The sequence below is a fragment of the Limanda limanda genome, chromosome 22 (assembly GCF_963576545.1).
Source record: "Limanda limanda chromosome 22, fLimLim1.1, whole genome shotgun sequence".
Taxonomy (NCBI): Eukaryota; Metazoa; Chordata; class Actinopteri; order Pleuronectiformes; family Pleuronectidae; genus Limanda; species Limanda limanda.
The window spans coordinates 17,522,308-17,544,680 of record NC_083657.1 but is presented as its reverse complement, the minus strand read 5'-3'; the positions used below and the strand labels follow the sequence as shown (position 1 = coordinate 17,544,680).

General features: G+C 40.7%; 1 protein-coding gene across 1 annotated transcript; it reads right to left on the bottom strand.

Moving 5' to 3' along the window:
- Nucleotides 1–1,451: 1,451 nt before the first annotated feature.
- On the bottom strand, nucleotides 1,452–21,317 carry ache (acetylcholinesterase (Yt blood group)). Its single transcript, XM_061066303.1, has 9 exons — nucleotides 21,179–21,317; nucleotides 10,425–10,950; nucleotides 9,374–9,597; nucleotides 8,850–9,110; nucleotides 7,558–7,780; nucleotides 6,854–7,099; nucleotides 3,313–3,505; nucleotides 2,329–2,507; nucleotides 1,452–1,719 (listed from the first exon to the last, which is right to left on the bottom strand). The coding sequence occupies exons 2-9, from the start codon at nucleotides 10,855–10,857 to the stop codon at nucleotides 1,598–1,600; spliced, it is 1,881 nt and encodes a 626-aa protein (XP_060922286.1). The 5' UTR covers nucleotides 10,858–10,950; nucleotides 21,179–21,317; the 3' UTR covers nucleotides 1,452–1,597.
- Between the last annotated feature and the right edge of the window lie 1,056 nt (nucleotides 21,318–22,373).

The following is a 22,373-nucleotide window of genomic DNA, read 5'->3' as shown; positions in this document are numbered from 1 at the left end:
ATAACACTAATATAAAGTAAACCTGGAATAGTTTACATTTTTGATATTGTAATACAAGGAAATATTATCACAGATGGACATACAGTATATAAGTATATTGGAATTATTTGAGCGATGCAATTTATTCTTTTGACAGGACATTCTTAATGTTAACAACAAATGGCACGGAAGGAAAAGTTTGTTTAAATCCTCCATATAATAGCTTTAAAGCAAAACCATGTGACTCACATATGATGGAAATGTTCCAATGTTTTCTGATGCTGTAGACAAAATGATGACCTGATTAATTGGTAATCATTATTTAAAAATATCTAGCCCTGTATAAGAAGCTTTGTTTTTGTATAAATTACATAAGTGGGTGAGTTTACTGCCTTACTTTTGAGCAATGCGAATTTAGAGAAAAAACAGATTTTACTTGACTCTCAGCTCTTAATGCATTCTCCAAATTTTAAAACCTTTTGAACTCATGCACTCACTCCCCCCTTTGGACTGGTGTAGCATATAGATATATTTAGATTTATATTAGACATTTTCAATTCCTCTGCTTACCCCCTTTTGTCCTATTTCTGTCAATCTTTGCTGATATGCTGATAAGACAGTGACTTAGGCGGTAGATATGGCACTACTGATAGAAACAAGGCGAAGGAGTGCAATACACTTTCTATTCAATTTACAGTTCATTTTTCTAATGTAATGTGGATTAGGTAGCTATCATTTGGACTGAATCTACATCAGAAGTGGACAGATCTAAGTTATAAACTTACATGTCACATCACAGTATTTGGTGAGTGGTTTTCCAATACTATGCAGAGTTTAGTGAGTTTGAGGTTCTCACTGTAGTTGCCATGCTGTTTTTACTTGCACTTTTAATTTTAATTGTTTTGTTATTTGTTTGCTTCTGTTTTAAATTGTAAAGCGTCCTTGAGTGACATGAAAGGCGCTGTGAAATAAAATGTATTATTATTATTATTAGAGTTTAGTGAGGTTGAGGTTACTATAAAGGATATTCTTACTACCTCAAAAGACCCAGATGCCACCCAGGTCTAGATTGCCATACAAGAACAAGAACAGGACTAAATTAAACAGGTCATGAGATTAACATGAAGATGAGTGAAATTTAACCAGGAGTTAGATAATGTCATGGGCCTTTTGAGATGTTGATAACTGAATAGAAACTGGGAGGCTTCCAAGCAGCACACATACACACAGCTATTTGCAGCTATTTGCAAAGCTACCATTGTTAGGACAGTGCATTGACTTTCATTCATTGTGGACAGCCTCAACAACCACACATACACACACACACACAAGGTAATGACATATCTTTGACATTTACATTTGTACCTCCATGCAGATGACAAGTGCCCTCATAATCATAATTTCCATTAAAACACACAAAATCAGAAAAAAACACATATATAAATAGTATAAATAATATATAAGGTCTTCAACAGAATACAATTAAATAAAAAATTAAAATGAATGAAATTAGATTTCACTGAGGGGCTATTGGAGAAATTGGCCATGACCTGGTTTACAGCTTCCCCCCTCCCTGTCATTCTCTCCTCTCTCTCTCTCTCTCTCTCTGCTGAAGCTCTCAGAGGTCAGTGCAGCGCTCCTGCTTGCTGTAGTGGTCAAACTGGCTCTTCCAGTGCATCATATAGGAGGACCAGCGGTGAAATTCCACTTTCCACTGACGCTCTGCCTCATCGATGTTGTCTAGAAAAAGAAACACAGAGTCACCAAAGGGGGGTTATTAGTTGAGCTTATACTGACCTAATACAATTTTATGATTAGCTTCCTAAGGCACAGGTTATTTTTGTTTGGATCGGCTCCAACCTCAACATGGTGGGTTTCACTTAGATGTTCTGAAGGGAGATGCCAGTGAGGAGAGTAGTGTAAGGGTATGTTTGCATGAGAACGGGAAATGGCAACTTTTGATCCAGACCGTGATGGACTCAAGCTTCCTCCCACAGTCCAAAGACCTAAAGGTTGGGGTTAGCTTAATTGGATACTCTGAATCTACCCTGATGCGACAGAGTGACGTGTTGTTTTGTAAGATATGCTGGCAACCAGAACATGGTGTACCCCGCTTCTTTCCCAATGTCAGCTGGGATTGGCTCCAGCCCCCCGCAACCCTTAAAGGACAAGCGGTGTAGATTATATGGACTGATAGATGTTTGTGTCAACCATTTATTTATGATTTAGCCCTTATCATTAAAATAAGAACCTTTCAGCGACACCAAACAGGATGTGTGACTGTGGAGCCTTATATTCAGTGCAAATTTCCCATGTTGAGTGCTAACAGTGTTTTGAAGTAGTTCTTACCAGTGATGTTCAGGAGGCGGGGCAGAAAGCGGTTCCAGAAAGCACACATCTGGTTCCTCATACCTTTGTGGATCTTCAATGGCTCAGTGTTGAGTCCCACATGTTTCTGCTCGCTGACAGTGAACAGAGGCCAGCGCTTCCTGGTGTCTAACAGCCCATCGTGGTTCACATTTGGATTTCTGACACAGAGGAGAACGAAGGGGGAGATAGAAGAGATGCAGTTACAACAAGGAGAAATATTCTATATACCTTTCAAATTTAATAATAAAATATTTTAAATATATCATTGGCAAGCTTTTTCAACAGCCCTACAACCATATCAATGCAAGTAAATTCTTGGTTCATGGTTCAGTGTTCCCCCCCCCACTTTTTCCCCGTTTGAGAGCAGGCAATTGTATTCATCATCTCTCCTTCTGACATTATATTGGTAGGGGAATTTTGGCAGACTTGTTGCACCCAAAAAAACAGAAAGCAGAGGAGTAATCCCCAAGCAGACTTTCACACGCACACAGAGGTGGCGTAAGCGTGAGGAGAATAACTAAAGCTGGAGCACAGGGAATCTAAGCACACAAGGTGTAGTTGAGTGCGAGCACAGGGTTTTGAGTGAGAACATTACAAAATCTGAACATGAAATCAATAAGTCCTGCTCTTAAACTAAAAGACCACACTCTTAGATAAAGACAGGGAAAACCCCACCCAAAGAGACACGACTATTGACCAGACATGATAAGATTAAAAGCATAAATTATTCTCTCACTCTCTAAATATGAAGAAGCAAACATATTGATATCATTTTTTTTAAGCATGATTGGCATTCAACTGCCCACACTGCCTCAACAATTGCTTCCGTGAACCCAATTGTTAATTTTGTATGTATGGTGTAATAGAAAATGTTTGGCCCAGATTTAACTCTATGTGTTTTTGTGTATCTCATGTGGGCAGCATAATAGTATTCTCTGAGATTAGTAAACAATTCGGTCTCACCCAGTTCGTGCAAAGTTGGCCCAGTATCTCATCATGCGTCGGCTCAGTTTCTCCTCATCTAGAGTATAGTTGAGCCTCTTCTCTAGTGGTAGGCCAAAGACAAATTCAATCTCATAGCCATGGATTACACCCATCCACTCGGGCCAGGCAAGATTGGATGCTCTGTGGTCGAAAAGATAGAGGTACACCCCTCCTTGAGGAGCAGGTAGAGAAAAAGATTAGTGTTTAAGTTTACAGTGATGTGAAATCGCTGTAGATATTAGTAAAATTGCCTCCCCTCAGTAAATCACATATATGTTAATGCCATACATGTATAAATAAGAAAATACAATTATTAAAATGCATATTCAAAATGGTAATGTGCTTTTATTTAATGACCCCTAAAAACAGAAAAATTGTAATTGTGGCAAATATGTTCCCAGTGGGAGTTGGACTTCGCCAGCGTTGCCTTTTGTCAAGACGTGGCTTTGGTGAGGAGAGTGTCCAGCTTGGAAACCTTAGAATTGCCTCCCTGCTTTTTGTGGACGACGTGGTTTTGTTGGCTTTATCAGACCATGAACTCCGGTGCACACTGAGGTGCTTTGCAGCCTAGTGTGAAGCAGTTTGGATGGGAATCACCACCTTCAAGTCCGAGGCCATGGTTCTCTGTCGAAAAAACCCGTAGATTGTTCTACCTGGGCTGGGCATGATTTGGTGCAGCAAGGGTAAGAGCTGAGTATCTCTGGTTCTTGTTCAGAAGTGAGGGGAAGATGGGGCACAATATGGACAGGTGGGACAATGCGATGTCAGCAGTAACGTGCTGAAGAGGGAGCTGAGCCGCAAGGCAAAGCTTTTGATACACCAGTCAATCTTTTCTCTGTCTAGTGGCTGGGCTCACACCACCTCCACAGGCAGCAATCATGGTGTGATCATAATTTTTTTATCTAGTGTCGCCTGTTTTGTGCATTTCCTGTGAGCTGAAAAACGTCCATGTTTGCACATTGTCTGATGGTTGAAAACCCAGGGCCCCGTCTGCCCCCTTTTACTTTGGATTGATATCATGACTCTCTCTCACAAAGTTTATTTTTGAATAAATGTTTATTGCACTTAGTGACCTGAAACAAAAAATATAATGTCTGTGTTTTCAGGCAGCAAGAATTTCCCATGACGTTTTCTCTGCCTTGACAACTTGGCTTTCACAGTCTACATGTTATAATTATAACAGCAACCGGGATGCGAGAGCCTCGCTTGCAGCTTTCCTTCTTATTTTATTTTATATTATTCCCCTTGATGTCAGATTACTGACATAGTAGGAAATAGATGACAATAACAGGTCTGCGGAACCCGTTTTAAATGTTTTCTACAGGAAAGCTATGCAGCAATAATTTTTTCAATCTCCAACTCAGTGGCCTTGCCTTATTTTGTGTGGAGAACCCCAACAAACACACACATATAAAAATGGTCCTCATGATCTTTGCTGCCTCTGGCCCTATCCACTGTGCGGATGCTGGCAATGGGGCCCTCATTGTTGTGCTGTGGTGCCCCCAACACCTGGCTCTCTCTCTGGAAGTGACCCTTCCACCACTCTCAAGGACCCTGGACAGTCTGTCTCCTGGAATAGAAATAACGTGTCACAACACTTAGTCTTGTTGTTCAACACAACAAGACTTGTGTCTAAATGTGAGAAGGCTTTTACAACGTAACTCCTCTCTCTGAGCTGTTTTTGCCTGATGACACATTTCCATAAGCACTTCATTACTTTCTTGTATAAACTTGCATTTGATATCACTGGGGTCCATATACTTACTTACTTACTTACTTATACTTGTCGTTTTAGTGCAGTGAAAAAAAGATTGGTTATCTTTTCTTCACTGGTTATTTACAGTAGCAGTAGAGAAGCAACACCCATTAACCGAGCTAAAGCCAACAATATGCCAAGTTAGATTTTATTTTCCTGAATAAAAGATACAAAAGATCACGTATTTTGGTATGAAAACCTTGATTTTTTTTAATGTAACCAAGCATTCTGTATCATAAATAAACTTCTGACATTTATATATATATATATCATCAGGGGTGACTCTCTGGATAGGGGCTACGGACTCTTCTGTCCCCCCAAAGGAAACCTGCCCCTGATTCCAAATATGTTGTTTTGGTCCACTGGACCAAACGGTAACTACAGTTTGGAAATTGTAGCTGCTGTGTACCTAGCAGGTTTGTCCATGTTTTTGAGACACCAGTTAGGTGGTGTGAGTCAAAATTAGGTAAATAGGAGAAAAGCGAAACAAATAACTCCTGGATTACTAGAATCAGGGGAGTTGTTGTACTACGCCCCTGTCACGATTTAGCATCTGTTGCGTTCTGCTGTAACAGTAGAGGAAACAAACGGAATGTAAAGAGGGATTAAAATAGCAACACATGGTGCTTTGCAGTTCCATAGTGAGTGGTAGGATTGAGAGACCCAGTGTCTACGGATTCTAGTATAGCCGAAAACATTCAGATCGCTGTAGGAACATGAATCTGTGCACCCATACTATTCAGATGGTATCGTGCTGTTGAGCTTTGTGGGCTTTCCTACACTCCTGACATTCAAGCTAAAAAATGTCACACATGTGCCTGCTATTTCAGAAGTTAGACCACTATTAGCCAAAGGCATATATATGTTTATGAGTGAAATTGACCATGACAACATCAGCGCAAGATACAGTAGTACTGCAAAGAAAGCCAACAAGCTATAACCAAAATAAACTCACAGAAAACAGAAACAACAAACAGCTCCTTCCCTTCCATACACTCCCCTGACCATGGTGTAACCATGTCCCCCATTCGACAGGTCTCTGGACTATCTATATGCCAGCTGTGGATTGGAGGGTAATGCGGGGCAATGGAAATGAAAGCTGACTCCTCAGATGTCACAAAGCTGCATCCTCATGACTCCAAAAGCTCTTCCTTCCCACACCAACATTGAAGTCGGTCAAGATATGGTAAGACCATCCATTGTAAGACAAAGTCCCAATCTGACAAGTCTGGTGAAGGATGTGTTCACGTTTGTGGAAGTAATAATTCCTGATGACAAAAGACTGTGATGGTTCTTCAAGTTTGGGCTTAGCTTGTGAGGTCCAGATTGCTCTGTCAAGAAGGAGCTTCTCCTCTAAGTTGAGTACCTTCTGGAGGAGAGTTGATGCAAATTCAGTAGGTGAGGTACATTTCTGGTCCCCCAGTAAGCCCACCAGCAGTATAGTTTTCCTCACATTTGGCTTGGAGATTGCGACATCTGTTTGATGGGACTTACATAAGTGTAAGCAAATAAATGAATGGATGAACGGACATAACCAATGCATGTTTATTGTTGATAAATATGGTAATACCCTTTAAATAAATGTTTAATAAAATATAATACTGGCCGATTAGCTGTTTGAGAGCAGAGCGCCAATTGAACTATACTAGAAGTCACTTGCAGGATTCACCATTTCTCTACTCATAAAGCTGCAGAGTGAAACCACATGTCTCTACTGGTGACAGCTGTGGTACATGGAACACACAATCATATACTCTATCTTACCTTGTAGGTTTGCTCCACTGTTCACCACCCCGGATCCAACTGCTCCAATGTTAGCCTTAAGGGCAGTGTGCTGGGCATAGGAGCGAGCAAAGTGGGCCAGTGGGCAGATCACGTTGTGGTCGCCCACGATGTCGTCCATGGCATCGCGATTCTTGAACCCATTATTCTCATCCATCCAGTCAGTATATTGTAGCACTACTGCCTCCAGGCCAATATCATTAGCATGTGGTACGCTGAGCTTGACACCTGGCAGAAAGAAGTTTAAAGGTGATATGTAAATTGTTATAGTTTTATTTTATTACACATATCCGTGGTTTTGATTTAGTTGATTATCTCTCACATCAGCAGAAAAATCACCAACTGTTTAAGCAATCATATGAACAATTAAAACATTTTGTGACTGTTTTGGGGTAATTTTATGTAAGGATAGCTTATTATTATTATTTATTATTATTATTTTTCATATTTGTAATTTTGCTAAAGAAATGAAAGGTCTTCGCTGCACCCAATACTATCATATGGATCATTGACGCGAAACTATGTCTCACATGTAAACAATGTGACAAAGATTTCAGAAGCTACTGTGCTCTATGTTGTGACAGAAGGGCCACATCTCAACACCTTTTTAAAAGAGTTACTTACATAAGAATTACTTAATTTATTGATTCATATCAATTATATCTAGCTGATTGACTTAGCTTCACCTTCCATGAAGTCCTCTCTGGAGATGAGGCTCTCATTGTCCTTGCTGAAGCCCGGGGCTCCGTACAGCAGGAAGTAGGATCCCTCATCCTGGTTGACCCCAAGGAGGATTTGAGTGTCTTTAAAGTTGCCTGAGCTGAGCATGGCCTCAGGAGTGTCAGGCAGAACCTCACCATCCACAACAGGCACAAATGGAAACCGGAAGAGGGCTGACCATGGCAGAACCTGTTAAGAAGAGGATGACAAACCCAAATGTACCACTGAGTTGATCTGGGTGACTGTGACATGATGTGCAAACACACCAAAGGAATGGTAAGACTGAAAATGGGTAGTTTCTAGGGGCTTCACAGACTACTTGATTAGTCAACTAGTTGACTATCAAAACTCTGCATTCTGAATCTGCTCAGGGTTTATGAGGATTCGGGCCTCACTATGCCAGTAGAGTACCGAATGTTGACACCTGCCCAGAGAGGTCAGGAATCACCCAATCCTGCATGATGAGCAACCTGCTGGTGTGGTGGGCATGCAACTAGATGCAATTCTCCTGTTTGGTGAAGCTAGCCAAAAGCTCTCTGGCTATCCCGGCCAGTGGCACATCAAGAAGGAGAATGGATTTCTCCCTGGTCAGGAACATGATTACCTGGCCAATAAGCTTACATCTAGCTCACGAAGATGCTCTTATGCCAAACTGGAAAGCGGCACATTGGTTAATGTTGTACTTTCTATTCCCCTCTGTCTACTGTGTTTGCAGTGGACTAGTGGCAGAAACTTGGACTATGGGCAGAAAAGGTCTCTGGTTCGACTCCACGGAGAAACAACAAAAAGACGAACCTGGATTGATCTGTCCAAAAATCCAAGAGGATTCTCCCTACCCTGTCTAGTGCCCCTGAGCAAGGCACCTTACTCCCCCAACATCTGCTCCCCGGGGCGCTGTACATGGCTGCTCACTGCTCTGTGTGTCCTGCACCAGATGGGTTAAAAGCAGAGGTTAAATTTCCCTACAATTGCACGAGTTTGCTTGTGCATGTCTGTGAATGTGTTTGGGACAAATAAATGTATTTTAATCTTAATGTCAGTCTTGACTTGCACTACCACTCCGCATAGTTCTGGACAGATATCCCTGCTGTTACTGTGTTCGAGGAAAAAGATATTTGCTAACCGCCAAAAAACATGAAGATGAGAAGAAGAAGATGCTCTGAGTCAGAGCCAAAAGTTTGAGGATGAACATGTCGGTGGAGGTAGGTGTTTGTAGAGCTGCATATGTAGCTGACTGGCTACTGTAAATCAGCATTACCTGCCACTCCTGGTCGATGAGGTCCTGTGCAGTTTTACCCCGAAGGCAGTCCACCAGCTCAGTGTCATTGCCTCCATTACAGCCAACTAATTTTGCCAGCAGAGTGGCCCGTCTGCGGGCCTCAGCAGGGGTGACTGAGGCCCAGGGGGCGTTGGGGACCCCGCTCTGAAGGATGGCGCGAGTAAAGGTAGACCGGCTGTCTGGAGACAGGAGGTGGAATCCTACTGACGCACCACCAGCACTTTCTCCAAATATAGTAACCTGTTCAACAAGAAAAAAAGAGTGCAACAGGATCGTTTACTTTCTTGATTAGAAACAGAAAAGGCTAGGATAGATACAGTTGACAGACGTGAAGGAAAAACTAGAATTACTGCCTTCCATTTGTACAAATCTGACAAGATAGCTATCACATCTAAAAGAATGGGAAAGACAGATGGCCACATGTACGCACAACTCAAAAACATAAAGCCTCAGGCTACAGCTGTCGCTGGCTCCAAGGCATAATATTAGAGTGAGAAATTCACCTGTTTCGGATTTCCACCAAAGGAATGGATGTTGTCTTGTACCCACTGCAGTGCCAGTCTTTGGTCCAGCAGACCCACATTGCCGGGAGCCTCAGATGAACCATGCAGGGCTAGGAAGCCAAAGGCTCCAATTCGGTAGTTCATGGACACCACAATGACTGTCTCACTGTGAGCTAGATAACGACCATCATACACGTCCAGTGAAGAAGACCCACTGTAGAACCCTGGGAATGTAAAATATCAGAGTAAAGTGATTTTATCATATGCTCAACAACGCACAGAACCTAAAAAAAATTTTCCCAGGGTTTAAATGTTCCAATGAAACTGCTTTCAGGAGCTTCAGAGTATCAGGAAAAAGGTATAAGATTAACTCTGCTATTGTGATCAGTCAAATTTGACCTGCTTTTGAAATCTAGATGTGCGAAACATACCATTGATTTGTATCTGATGAAATTACATACTCATCAAGGGCAAACTGAATATAATATAGCAAATATTTAGAAAGTGACTACTGTGGTGCTATCGGTTAAATTTGACCCAGAAGTAATTGTTGGTTGTCAGAAATACACTTGGGAAATACATAGTAAATGTTGCCCAGCCATCAAAGAAGACCAAATTACTTTCCTGTTCTGTTCATCATCAATACACTGTATCCATTGGGACTATTTTAAAATAAAAAGGATTTCTACATTGTAGATTAAATGTTGTTTTAGGAATATAAAGGATATTATAGAATAGTATAAATAATGAGTAGTAAAAACTTTTTTAGTGTTTCTTGATGACCCGCAAACTTCAACTTATTGTCACAGGTGCTCAGTATTTTTGTACAAATAATACCTTCGTATGACCACTGCAGTGGTGGTACAGTTGTGAGAGACGACTGCAGTGTTCTTCATTGTAGATAATACAAACTCTCTGATTCAGGAAATGATACTGAATCAAAGAGTTTGAACAATTTAAACAGGGAATGGGAAACTTGAATTATGAATAGCCACACTGGAAGAATGAGTTGAGTAGAAAGACCCTGCAACTGAAAGTTGTGATCACATACCCCCTCCGTAGATCCACACCATTACAGTAAGATTGTGTGGTCTGGGTGAGGTAGGCACCCAGACATTGAGATACAGACAGTCCTCATTCATCTCCCTGTTGGGGTTCCACATTTCAGTGCCCTGGAAGCCAGGGAATGATGTATCCACCATCTGGTAGCACGCATTGGGGTAAGCATTGGCTTCGTGTATCCCTTGCCATGAACGTTTTGGTTCAGCACGACGGAAACGGCGCTTTCCTATTGGTGGCTCTGCAAAGGGGATGCCCAGGAAAGCAGTCACAAAGCTTCGGTCCGGCACTTGCATGCGGGTTCCACGGACTAGACCGCTACGTGTCTGGACGATGAAATCTGCCTCGCTTTGGGCGGAGCAGGCAGGGATGACGAGAGAAAGGAGGAAGATTGGGGCTATGGGGAGAAGAGCGAAGGCCTGCATGATGGAGGAAAACACAGTTTCTGTGGCTGGAGCAGCAGTAATGTTTCCCTCTCCAGTCAAGGAGGGTAGGGTCTGCTCTGCTTCCCCTTAGATCTACATACAGAAAGATAGTAGGGGGTGGGGGGGAGAGAGGGATAATTTCATTATAGATAGGAGAGTGATGGAGAACAGACTGAAAGAGGTAGGGATAAATCAGATGAGTAACGGTATGAGGGCACAGAGGAAGTCTGGATGTGTCATCACTGTAGATTCAAAAATGTGTTCAGACAGACCAATCCAACCAAAATGATTAATTTTGTATGTGTAATATTTGTTACATATCCTTAAACCCACATTGAAAGAAAAAACATTCATATTCCAAAGCAAATCTTTAAACTCTGCTTATTCAAAAAAGGTTCCATCCAAGATATGTGAATCAATCTTAAAATGTTCAAAATAAGCATCCTCTGGAGTATATAAAAATCTGCAACAAAGGATGGGAGTGGCCAATGCTAAGGCCAGGGAACCTATAAAACACTGAAGGACACCCTGGGAGGGGTTCACATGTCCCAAAACAAAGTGTCCTCGCAGTGCCGAGGCCTGTGATGTAAATTGTTCTAACTACATTTGCTGATGAAGACCATGAAGTATGGTTGGAAAAATTTCAAAAAAAAAGCTAGCAAGTAGTACTTAAGATTTTGTGACAAAGCTAATTATTTTATAATTCTATTTAATTTTTGAATACAAGAGTTCAAGTAAGAACTCAAAATTAGAATCTTAATGTAAAATAAATCTTTTTTTGTGACCTATAATGCCTAGATTGTCTAAAAGACTAATAGTCAAACTAATATAATACGAAAAATGTTTTTCAGATGAGGTTGAATGTCACTTGAAAAGAACAAATCCATGATAAATAATAAATGGATGCAACTGAAGCCAGTATCAAATTCATCAAGATGTATCAGATGTTAAAAATTGAAAAAAGTTCATCAAGACAGAATAATCAGTCATATGCAGTGAAAAAAGTATGCCAACTAATTTTAGAAATAATCAATACATTTGATTTACATATTACATCATGCAATTCTCAAAACATGGAAAATGTGTTTTTAACTATAATTTGCCTGTATGATTTGTTTGAACAAAATAATTAATTATTCTGAAATATGATATGGTAATATTTGTCAAGATATCTACATAGCTGATCAGTTGAAAGAATACAGAAAATGAAGACGTAAAGAGTGTAGGCGAGCTGTGAGATCCTATGATAAACGTATTAAATATTCAACATTACACAAAGACAAAAGCAGTCTGACATAATCATTTGTTGAACAGTTCTTGACAAAAAAAAGTATACAAACACGTACATTTTACTGCTCCTGCTTATGGTAAAAGGTCTGTATGCATACAGAACTTTCGAATGTTGAATGAAAGCACTTATAGTCCACTTGCTATACACACACTCATTCATACATCGCATCCATGTGCAGCCCTTTCACTTTCCCACATCACTCACACGCTGTCAGGGGCAAATTGGGGTTCAGTGTCTTGCCAAAGGACACTTCGGCAAAAGGAATGAAGGAGCCAGAGATGAGACCACAGATTTCTTTGGTTAGCGAACAACAAATATCACTGGGATATGCACGCATTTGGACGATTCCACATTCCCCCCTTTAGAGTGGTATGTCACGTTTCGGCTCGTCCACCCGACCCTACTAATCGGCTCTAATCATCCACACCGGATCACGCCAGTTAAGCCAGTATGCCTTGATATAGAATGTCAGATAGTGGAAAATATCCGGACGTTGGTTATAGCAAACGCATTTACCCTAGCTTAAGCCATGGCTTGAGCTCGTGGATGTAATATAAGGTCATATTTCATGGTTGAGCTCTGAGAGCATTCAACTAATACAAACATAGCCTTTAATGCAACATAGTCTTCTCCTGCTATGCTAGGCCATGCCATGCCACTCAAATTGTTGCCTGTCAGGACTTATTTCATTTGCTATGTTCATGTGAATCATGTGTTGATTTTGGCTGTTTTCACACTGTGATATGTTGTATTTGCTCAATTTTACTCATGATTACAAATAGTTATTTTTTAAACCAGGGAACCAGAGTTTTAAACCAGAGAAAAGCAGCCGCTCTCACATTGGAGAAGCTGTAATCATCTCCATTGACATTGGTATGGTATGGTATGGTATTTCGACACAGTGGGACTCCTTGCACAAAAATAAGCAGAGGTGGGGATAATAGTGTTTAAAAAACAAAATTCCTGGATACACATTCTTATAATGCAACTGAATTTTCATCAGACATCCACCAGTCAGGCAACTAGTCCTATTTTAGTCAATGTCACTATTTTAAGTATGTTGCCTATTAAAAAAGGCAGGAAATGGCTGTGGATATGTGGAAATGCTAATAATGTGAGACATTTAAATAGAGAAGGCTGTATAATGAACTGGCCAACATTGTAATAGTAAGTCATTGTTCGCCTGAGTGAAGGAACTCTGTATGTGAGGGAGAGAAAGGGTGACATAATAAAAATAGATCTTCTACGTACAACTGAGCTCTTCAGAAATAGCACACACACACACACACACACACACACACACACACACACACACACACACACACACACACACACACACACACACACACACACACACACACACACACACACACACACACACACACACACACACACACACACACACACACACACACACACACACACACACACAGCTGCACCCTATCCCTTACAGTACCTCAAAGCTAATTATGTCACTATGACAACAATATATTGCAAAACATAAACACTAACCTTTAACCTGACAGGTGGGAGAGATCTGAACATGTGCAGTTAGTTTTAATTTGGTTTCACACGAGCATCTGAGTTTTAAGGCAGGAATCAGTGCTACCTTGGCACCACTATAGCTACTGAACATCATAAACAATAAGTGTTTATCTAACCACCGCATGGGTAATCCATTTTGTTAATCTTTTCATGCCCAAGGTCATGAATAGTTGACCTTGGAAATGTATAGTTGTTGTTGAGCAAACCTAGTTTATCTGGGCATGTTTGTCTCTGCACCACCCCACAACTTTCAGGTGTAGAAAAATGTAGAATGTAGATCGGTCATGAAGCAATTATTTTTATACTTTTACAGCTATGAGAATCAATTCCATTGATAGCAATACCTTTTTCAAATCCAGCTTTATCGAGCAGTGGAATTTCCAGTGGAAGAGACCAGCAAGTCATTGTGTTGAAACATTTTTAATATGTTTTCTTATTCTTACCAGCAAAAAGTTTGTTTATTTATTTTAATTTTTTTACAAGTATTGTGATTTATAAAACAGTCTCTGGTTATACTTTTCAAAGATGAAGAGTCTTCCCCCAAGTATATATGATCTTTTTGTTTATAAAAGTTTGCAATTTCATATGAAATTAACCATTGTATAACCATATCTGTGTAACACAAGGTTGGAAAAAGCTATAGTATTGAAATATTATGTTTGTTTCCGCAGCTTACACTCCATGAGAATTGTAGAGGAGGACAGGGAGGCGCTTGTTTTTAATGACCTTGAACAGCCTGTAATTAGTATTTCCTAATGTACCATTTTAATATTTAGCATTCTCTCCATTATTTAAAAGGTAGGAGTATTTGTTACCACAAATGTCCGAATGAGAGCCTAAGCAGTTTCTACAGACTTTCTCTACTTTGCCCACCTAGTCTGGAAGGAAAAGAAAGTCCAGAAGACTCAATGTGAGAACAGAGCAGGTGATCCTCTGGAGGAATGCCACAAAGCATTCCACAATCATATTCTGGTGTACACATGCAAGCACCACACTTTCAGTCCCCTGTTTTATGAAGCAGGAGTGCTGTCTTGATAACAACTTCCACCAAAACAGACCATCAATAAAAACTGCGGAAGCAAATAAATCTTTGGTTTACATTTGAAATACTCCCACATTTTTATTAAATCTTTTGTATGCAAATAATATTGTACATGCACAAACACTGTTTAAAGGATATTGAATGGTTAAAATGTGATTTCAGCTTCAGAGGGCTAAACAAGAAGAATACCAGAAGATTCAGCCTGCATGTTCTGAAAACTGAAATAAAAACTAATCCGAGAACATCTAAGAGCTGCGAGCAAGATTTCTGAATCGCAGGATCACAAGTTGGGATGCCTCAAAGGAGAGACCTTCATCCAGGTGACCCCAGAAGGCTAACAAGTTAGGAGACGTCTATGTAAATGTGTTTTTAACCTTACTTGTTACAAATAAACCCTGTCATTCAAATTCATAATAGGATTGTGTTTACAAACTAATTTAAAGTATTAGTAATATTAGTAATCCAACTGTTTTCAACAGGAATACTATTCCATGCAGTTGTTTATGTGGAACGATCCAGATGGGATGTGCCTCTCAGGCACACTAACTGGTGTAATTTAATGTGTATTTGTATAAAATGAATACAGTAAATCTGTTGAATTTCTTTTTATTGTTGCATTTCATTCCAGCGTCAACTCAGCTGAACAATTCGTTCTAATGAACAATATGAATATATTTATAAAGAACAGTAGTAGTAATAGTAAAACAATTACATTAAAGGAATACACATGCATCATAAATGCCTTCATTTTATCCACAAATGTTTGATGCCTTGATGATGTATATGAAGGTGGCTACTTTATGACCAGGTATGAAACCTGTGCACTGTCCTTTTGGATCCTCCAAACACAGCAGCTGGGGATGACAAGATGGTTGCTTTCGCCTAAATGCCATGTTGCATATAACAAATAGTATAATATATAATAATATATATATAATAGTATATATAAATAATAGTCTGCATAATAGTAGTTATAACCCTGTAGTCATCCCCTAGCTCTCCAAAATGGTCTGATATAGTGACGTCCTCTAAATACTACCTGCGAATACATAAAAAAAACCTTCCTCAAGGTAATACTTGGAGAAGTGTGGTAGTCAACTCACACCCTTTCAGATCCTGGCCACAGCGTTTATTTTCCTGGTCTGTAAGTATGTCCCTACAGTTGCCATGGTACATCATGGTCCCCCTGGCACTCCAGCAAAAGGTGGGTCACCATGACTGCACTGATGCATCATCAAAGCATCTAAAGTAACCCTGGCTGCTTAGTTGGGCAGTCCCTGTGCTCTTCCAGACTCATCTCTTGACTAAGTCTCTGAAGACATAAAACAAAGGAAAAACACAGATAAGGCTGTAATGTTTTTTACTCAGCATATCAAAAACTATAATCTAATCCCTATAGAGTATTCATATAATTATTCAGTGGTGTCACTGATGTTTTTATGCAATGACTCACGTGCACCACACACCTACATTACACATTACTCAGTAAGCTGCAAACACTAAGCTGCGGTATAAACACAACTTTGTGTCAAATCGGTCTTGTTGATATCATGCACACCACATAGGATTATAATAAATATTTGTTATATAAATACAAACCTGTGTTGCTTCAGTTCAATTTGCAGTGCTTCAATCTCTCCTCTTCCTCCCTGCAGCTGCTGCTTCAGGAGCTCTCCCTCACCTCACCCTCTGTCCCTGCCCGCCTCTCTGTCCTCCTCCTCTCCCTCATCCTCTTCCTCTACACTCTTTGCAGCTCAGTCTGTAAATGCAGAGAACATATGTATCCTGCTGGCACAGTCTCACTGTTGTCTGAATAAACAAGTCCAATTAAATATCTTGTTACTTTAGCTTGCAAAATGTGAGAGAAGACTGCTTGATCCTGACAGAGGAAGGCCACCGTGGTTCAGGGGCTGGGAGTTCAGTTAGTTACAATATAAACTTCATCACTAGATGCCACTTAATCCTACACCTTTAACCACTGCAAGAGTGCAAATTAGCTTATTTCCCTACTCTTTTTTCTTCAAATGTATCAGTACTTGCCCTGCATGTAATAACTTCTGAAGCTGTGGCCCAAAAAAGGAGGATCAGGTAAATACAAAACAGACGGGGAGAAGGTGGGAAGAGGATGAGAGCAGAGTAGGACACTGACTAGAGGGGATGTGACGGGGAGGGGAAAAGTGTGTCACTTCTTAAATTAGACTGAGGAATTTGTGTATGAAGTTCACAGGAGGATTGGTTTCACTGGGGGTGGGAGCAAGTTGTGTTTCTCAGGATAAATCAATCTACAGAAAATAGATAAATAAGTAATTTTCTGGGAAATTTGTCTCCAGTGCTGAAGACATTTAAATTCAAAATCAATCTTTAATCAGCCAGGGATAGGGATCCATTGAACGTAAGAGACAGTGCTAGGTTGCTTTTTTGTTTTAAGCCCCTTCTATTTGTTCAGATTCGGTCTCCTGGGGCAAGTCTTTATATGCATGCCCAAAAATGCATATATACTTACACACACATGGTGCGATCAGAGCAATGTGGTATGATTGACACAGTGAACCAGGTGAAATGAAGTTAAATCGAGTTGATAACAAGTATGCTCATGTTTTTTTCAACAATAGTGCAGTGGTTAGGCTAGTAGTTAATAGTTAAGAAGCAACGAAAGCTGTCTCTATGTAGTCTGTGATTATCTTATATGCCATGAATATGATAAACTCTTAAAATCGTATCTATTGTCAGAGACAAACCAGCCTCTCTCGTCTCTCTGGAAAGTGATACCTGCAGACAGTATAACAGCAGCACTCCAAGTGGCACTCCAACAATTTTGATGAAAACAGGAGGGATATTGGTCAGCTGTGGCATTAGTTGCAAGCACTAGTTAGCACAAGTACTAAATAAGTTGTAACTAAGTGTAATAGCTGTAGGTGCTGCCACTTGTTGTGGTCTATCTAATTTAGTTACTCTACCTAATACCTCAGCGTTCATATGCTGCTGTTAATGAAGTTTAACCTAAATTTGAGCTTCCTCCTGACAAAGATCCCACTCTGGATCAAAACATTGTTTAATTTAACTCTCTCTGGCGCGGAGTGGTATAAGTATGCAGGCTTTATTTTGTCTCTGCAAACACCCCGCCATCTTCCTGTGCTTTGGTCTGTGCCAACGTGCGACTGAATGTTGTGGTGCTAGCTGACATGCTAGTCCTTCTGTCACCTTGTCAGGCTTCAAAGAGTCCTCACCAACGCCATAATTTTCCAGTTCATCCCCTAGAAGGTTCCCACATATTGTCTCCAGTCCTGCCTCCTGAGTTAATGTGCCAGTGCCATCACCCTCTGGCTGAGACACCTTGTCTTCATCTTGACTGGTCTCCTGGCTACCTCCAGATGGGCTCTGTCTTTGCTTTCAGCCTCTTGCTCAGTCTGCACCACCAGACTCCAATCCTGCTTCAGGGGAGATGGAGCATTTGTCATCAGCCTCCTATTTTACCCACAGGGTGATCCAGCTTTCCTGTAAGCCTCCGGCTTGCCTTCAGAGAAGTTGAATATTTGCCTTCACCAACGCTGTCAACAGCAGTCCTGTCTTCGACAACACCCTCCGGACCATTGGACTATTGTAGATGGTGGAGAAGAAGCTCTTTTGAACTAATTTCTATCCAAATCCGAGGATTTTCTTTTCATTACTACTGCAGTGCCGTACACAGAACCCCAAAAAGGAGGATAAGTTAGCATTGTCGGGAATGTGCTGCTGACGTGTTCAAAGTCACTTACATTAATGAGTCCGGGCCACCACTGTGAAAGAGCACTGGTCGGGTGTTTATTCAAAGTCTATTAATATCGAACGTATCACATGTCCACATGCACCAAATTTGACACTACACTTCCTTGTGCCCTTAAGGGACTCTTACCTTTGTTGCATTTGAGAATTACAGCACATTCAAATCATCCCGCCTTCCTCCAATGCCCCACCCCCTCGTTCCCATCCGCGGTGTTTTTTTGAAGAAACTTTATTTACAAGCGTACTTACTACCTACTGCCTCTGCGCACGCACGTCAGTTTTTGTTTACCAAAGCAATCGATTCGGATTCAGAAGCACCGGTAAGTTATATACATTTACATTCACATATGATGACGGGCCCGAATGCGCCACAAGAAGCAGACGGAAAACCTGCATGTCCATGCAGCAAACAGACAGGTCTGTCGGCCAATAAGGTCCTTCGGTCCGAAGAATTTTATTGGTTGAAGTTTTCACTAAATATTATGAGAGTGAAATAATTGTTTGTTTTTACTCCTGGTGGGTCTGTCTTGCATTTTAGAGTGTCATTACCTTATTAATACCAATTTAACCTTATCCAAAAAAAGTGTAAAAATGCAACAAAGGTAAGAGTCCCTTTAATACACATGCCAAACTACAAATATACAAACTGACATAGATTTCTGAGAGATAATGCACAGCCCCCACGTTGCAAGGATCTGGACACAATTCTTGGAGGCTGAAAACATCCCAGTTCCTGCACTGCCTGCATACTCACCACACATGTCATCTATTGAGCACGTTCGGGAGCTTTGGATCGACGTGTAAGAAAGGGGGCTCCAATTCCTGCCAATATCTAGCAACTTCGCACAGCCATTGAAGAGGAGTGAACCAGTATTCCACAGGCCACAATCAATAAACCGATCAAGTCTACACGAAGGAGATGTGTCTCACTGCATGTAGAAAAATGGTGGTCAGTCCAGATGCTGACTGGTTTTCTGCCACCGCTGCCCTCCGACAAAATACGCTATGTGAAACTTTAGTTTGTTGCGTAATAAAAGGTCTTTCTTCAAGATAAAGTGTATATTTTAGAGTGGCCTTTTATTACAACCAGTCAAAGGCACGTCTGTGCAATAATAATGCCTAATAATCAGCATCTTTTCATCAGCATCGGATTTGAACAAATTTGAGAACAAGATTTGAGAGAAATTCATTTTTTACTTTTACATCTTTTTCTTCAATTTATGAAAAATGAGAAAGAAAACAAAAGGGTAGCATCTCCATTTGCGTTGAGGGCAGTGACCACAATTTACTGAAGGTGTAAATTTGAGTGCAGCCAGACTGATCCTCTGTGCCTTCTAACCCACACACACTAAGCACCCAAGCCAGGACAGTTTATATACATGTATCTTCAGTCCCACATTGGTGCCTGAAATACTCACTAATCAAATTGGATGAACCCACAACTGAAAAAAGCCCTTAACAGATTTGTGCCATTTGATTTATATTCACTAAAATGCTGAAACCTTCTTTAAATTAAAGTATACATTCATGAACCATTCTTAAACATGTACATCCTCAGCAAACCTGCAACACTGCTAATACTTTGGCAGTCTTTCCACTGAGAATGCAGATAAGGAATTTACACTGCCAACTGCCCAAATGCATTTTCTTGTAACTTACGGAAGTATCCAATACTTGCTCCGAAGGCGTGAAATGGCAAAAATGACTTTGTTTTAAATCATAAAAGACACAAATACATAAATCACTAGCTGCGCTTAAGCTTTTCTATCCTTTGACTTCAACCAACATGCAGCCTCCTTGAAAGCGTGACTGTTATGCAATATTTGAACTCATTCAAATATTTGTGCATTTAATAATGCTGAGTCAGTCAGTGCAATTAACCATTTAGCTCATGATGCAAAACACACAATATTCCTAGACATGGATTATGACGGAGTATTTCCAACATCTGTGATTTCAGTATTTAACCATCAACAACTTCACAGGGTTTTCACAGGGTTATGGATATCGGATGCTGCGTGTGTATGTTTGTGTGAAAGAGACGTAGAGACAGAGAAAGCACCTCTTACCACTTCACTCCGTTTACACGTTTATTTGCAGCATGTTTATTGCCTCGAGAGACCAGAGTCAATTAAATCAATACAATTTCAATAAAACCAAATGTTACGCGGTTATATTCGTGCCGATAATACAAACTGCTTGTGTCAAATCGAAAAATTAAATCCAATCGTATCCATGAGCAGGGGAAATTTGCTAACAAGCAGGGGAACCTGGAATTGCCGAATGTAAAAGGGAGTTTGGCCTGACGCTCTGCCATGTTGGAGAAAAGCACGCAGCCCACGATAAGCTGACCGGAGAAACAGCTTGTAACCATGGCTATTGGTTTGCTACCATGCAGAAAAGATCCATGGGCATCACACCATCACCCTCACTGAAATCTGTGGTGTTGTATTACTGTGCGATACATAGATTTGATGCGATGTGGATGGTGGCAAATGCAGACCGGCTATTGAGATTCATGCTTTTATTCCGCAATGACAAATTAATTCCACAGCAGCTATGAAACGCGTTTGCGAATGACACTGGCTGCCAATACAAGATCGGCACCAGTATGTCTTACCTGACTGCCCCCTGCAAAGCAAAGCTAAATCGACGAGGTGCAGACTTCACGTCTTCCTTACCTCGCTCTGTTGGGTCCGCAGACAACGACACGGGACCGGAGTCCGGGGCTGAGCTGAACTGTTTCCCGAAGGAGAGGTGTCCGGCCGGCTGTCAAAGACGAAACGTCGGTAATGCCTCCTCCGAACAGCGGCAGCTTTCTTCAACATTCATTCAGCCAGACCGTAAGGCAGTGACGGTAGGGGGAGACTGCCGCTAATAAGTACTGCATGTAAACATAGTACAGACAGGACTCTCGCGAGAACACACCCCTGTTCGAGTCTCTTGTCAAACGGAGTAGGTCTGTTCCAGTTGGACCGGTCTGACTGCGGCTGCAGGGGCGGAGGAGAAAAAAAGGCAGCTGTCAAATCACTATTTACCTCAACAACGACCGATTCTCAAGTCTTTTGACTTCTCAGTTAAATCCAAGCACTTTTCTTTATTTGATGAAAACATACACGATAATTTGTTGAGGTGCATAGGGGTTGAATACACACATGTAAGGTCAGAGACCTTACAGAGACAAGAGAGCTTGTTTATTTATGTTTCTCTGACCTGAAAATACTGTAACCCAATAAACATGTGTAAAATTTATATTTTTGTTTCTTGCTGTTTTTATTAATATTATTATTATTATTATTAATTATTTTTATTATTTTATTGCTAGTTTTAAAAGACTGTCTCTAACCTATGCCAAATGATTCAGGCATATATGTGTATATACATGTTCCTCCATAAAGAAAATACAACCCTGTTACGTATGTATTTATGTGAACTTCACTGTTTTTACTGTTTTTAAAGCTGAAAACTGAAAACTGTAACGTTAAGTAGCCATCTGCAATAAATAGCTAACAGAAGGAGACCAATTAGGCTGTGTTTCATTCTCTTAGGCACAAAATAAACAGCACAAAATGGATTCGGAACTTCTCAGAATGAAAACAGAAGACAGGTCATGCATGTCAGTGAAAAATCAATTGTAGCGTTGTTTCGTCACAGAGGTAGTTCCCAGGTGCTGCAGCTGGAGGAGAACAGGTGCGTTGGACTTAATGCAGCGCTGATTTAACGGGATGCATGCTGGTCCTAACACAATGCATGCTAGTAGAAATTCTGTCAGACTTCACCCAGCACTGCAAAACATCACCAGGTCACTTGACCTTAAAACATCGCAGGGGCAAAGCCAGCTGTAGTCAGACCGTGCAGTTGCTCTCCTGCAGCTCC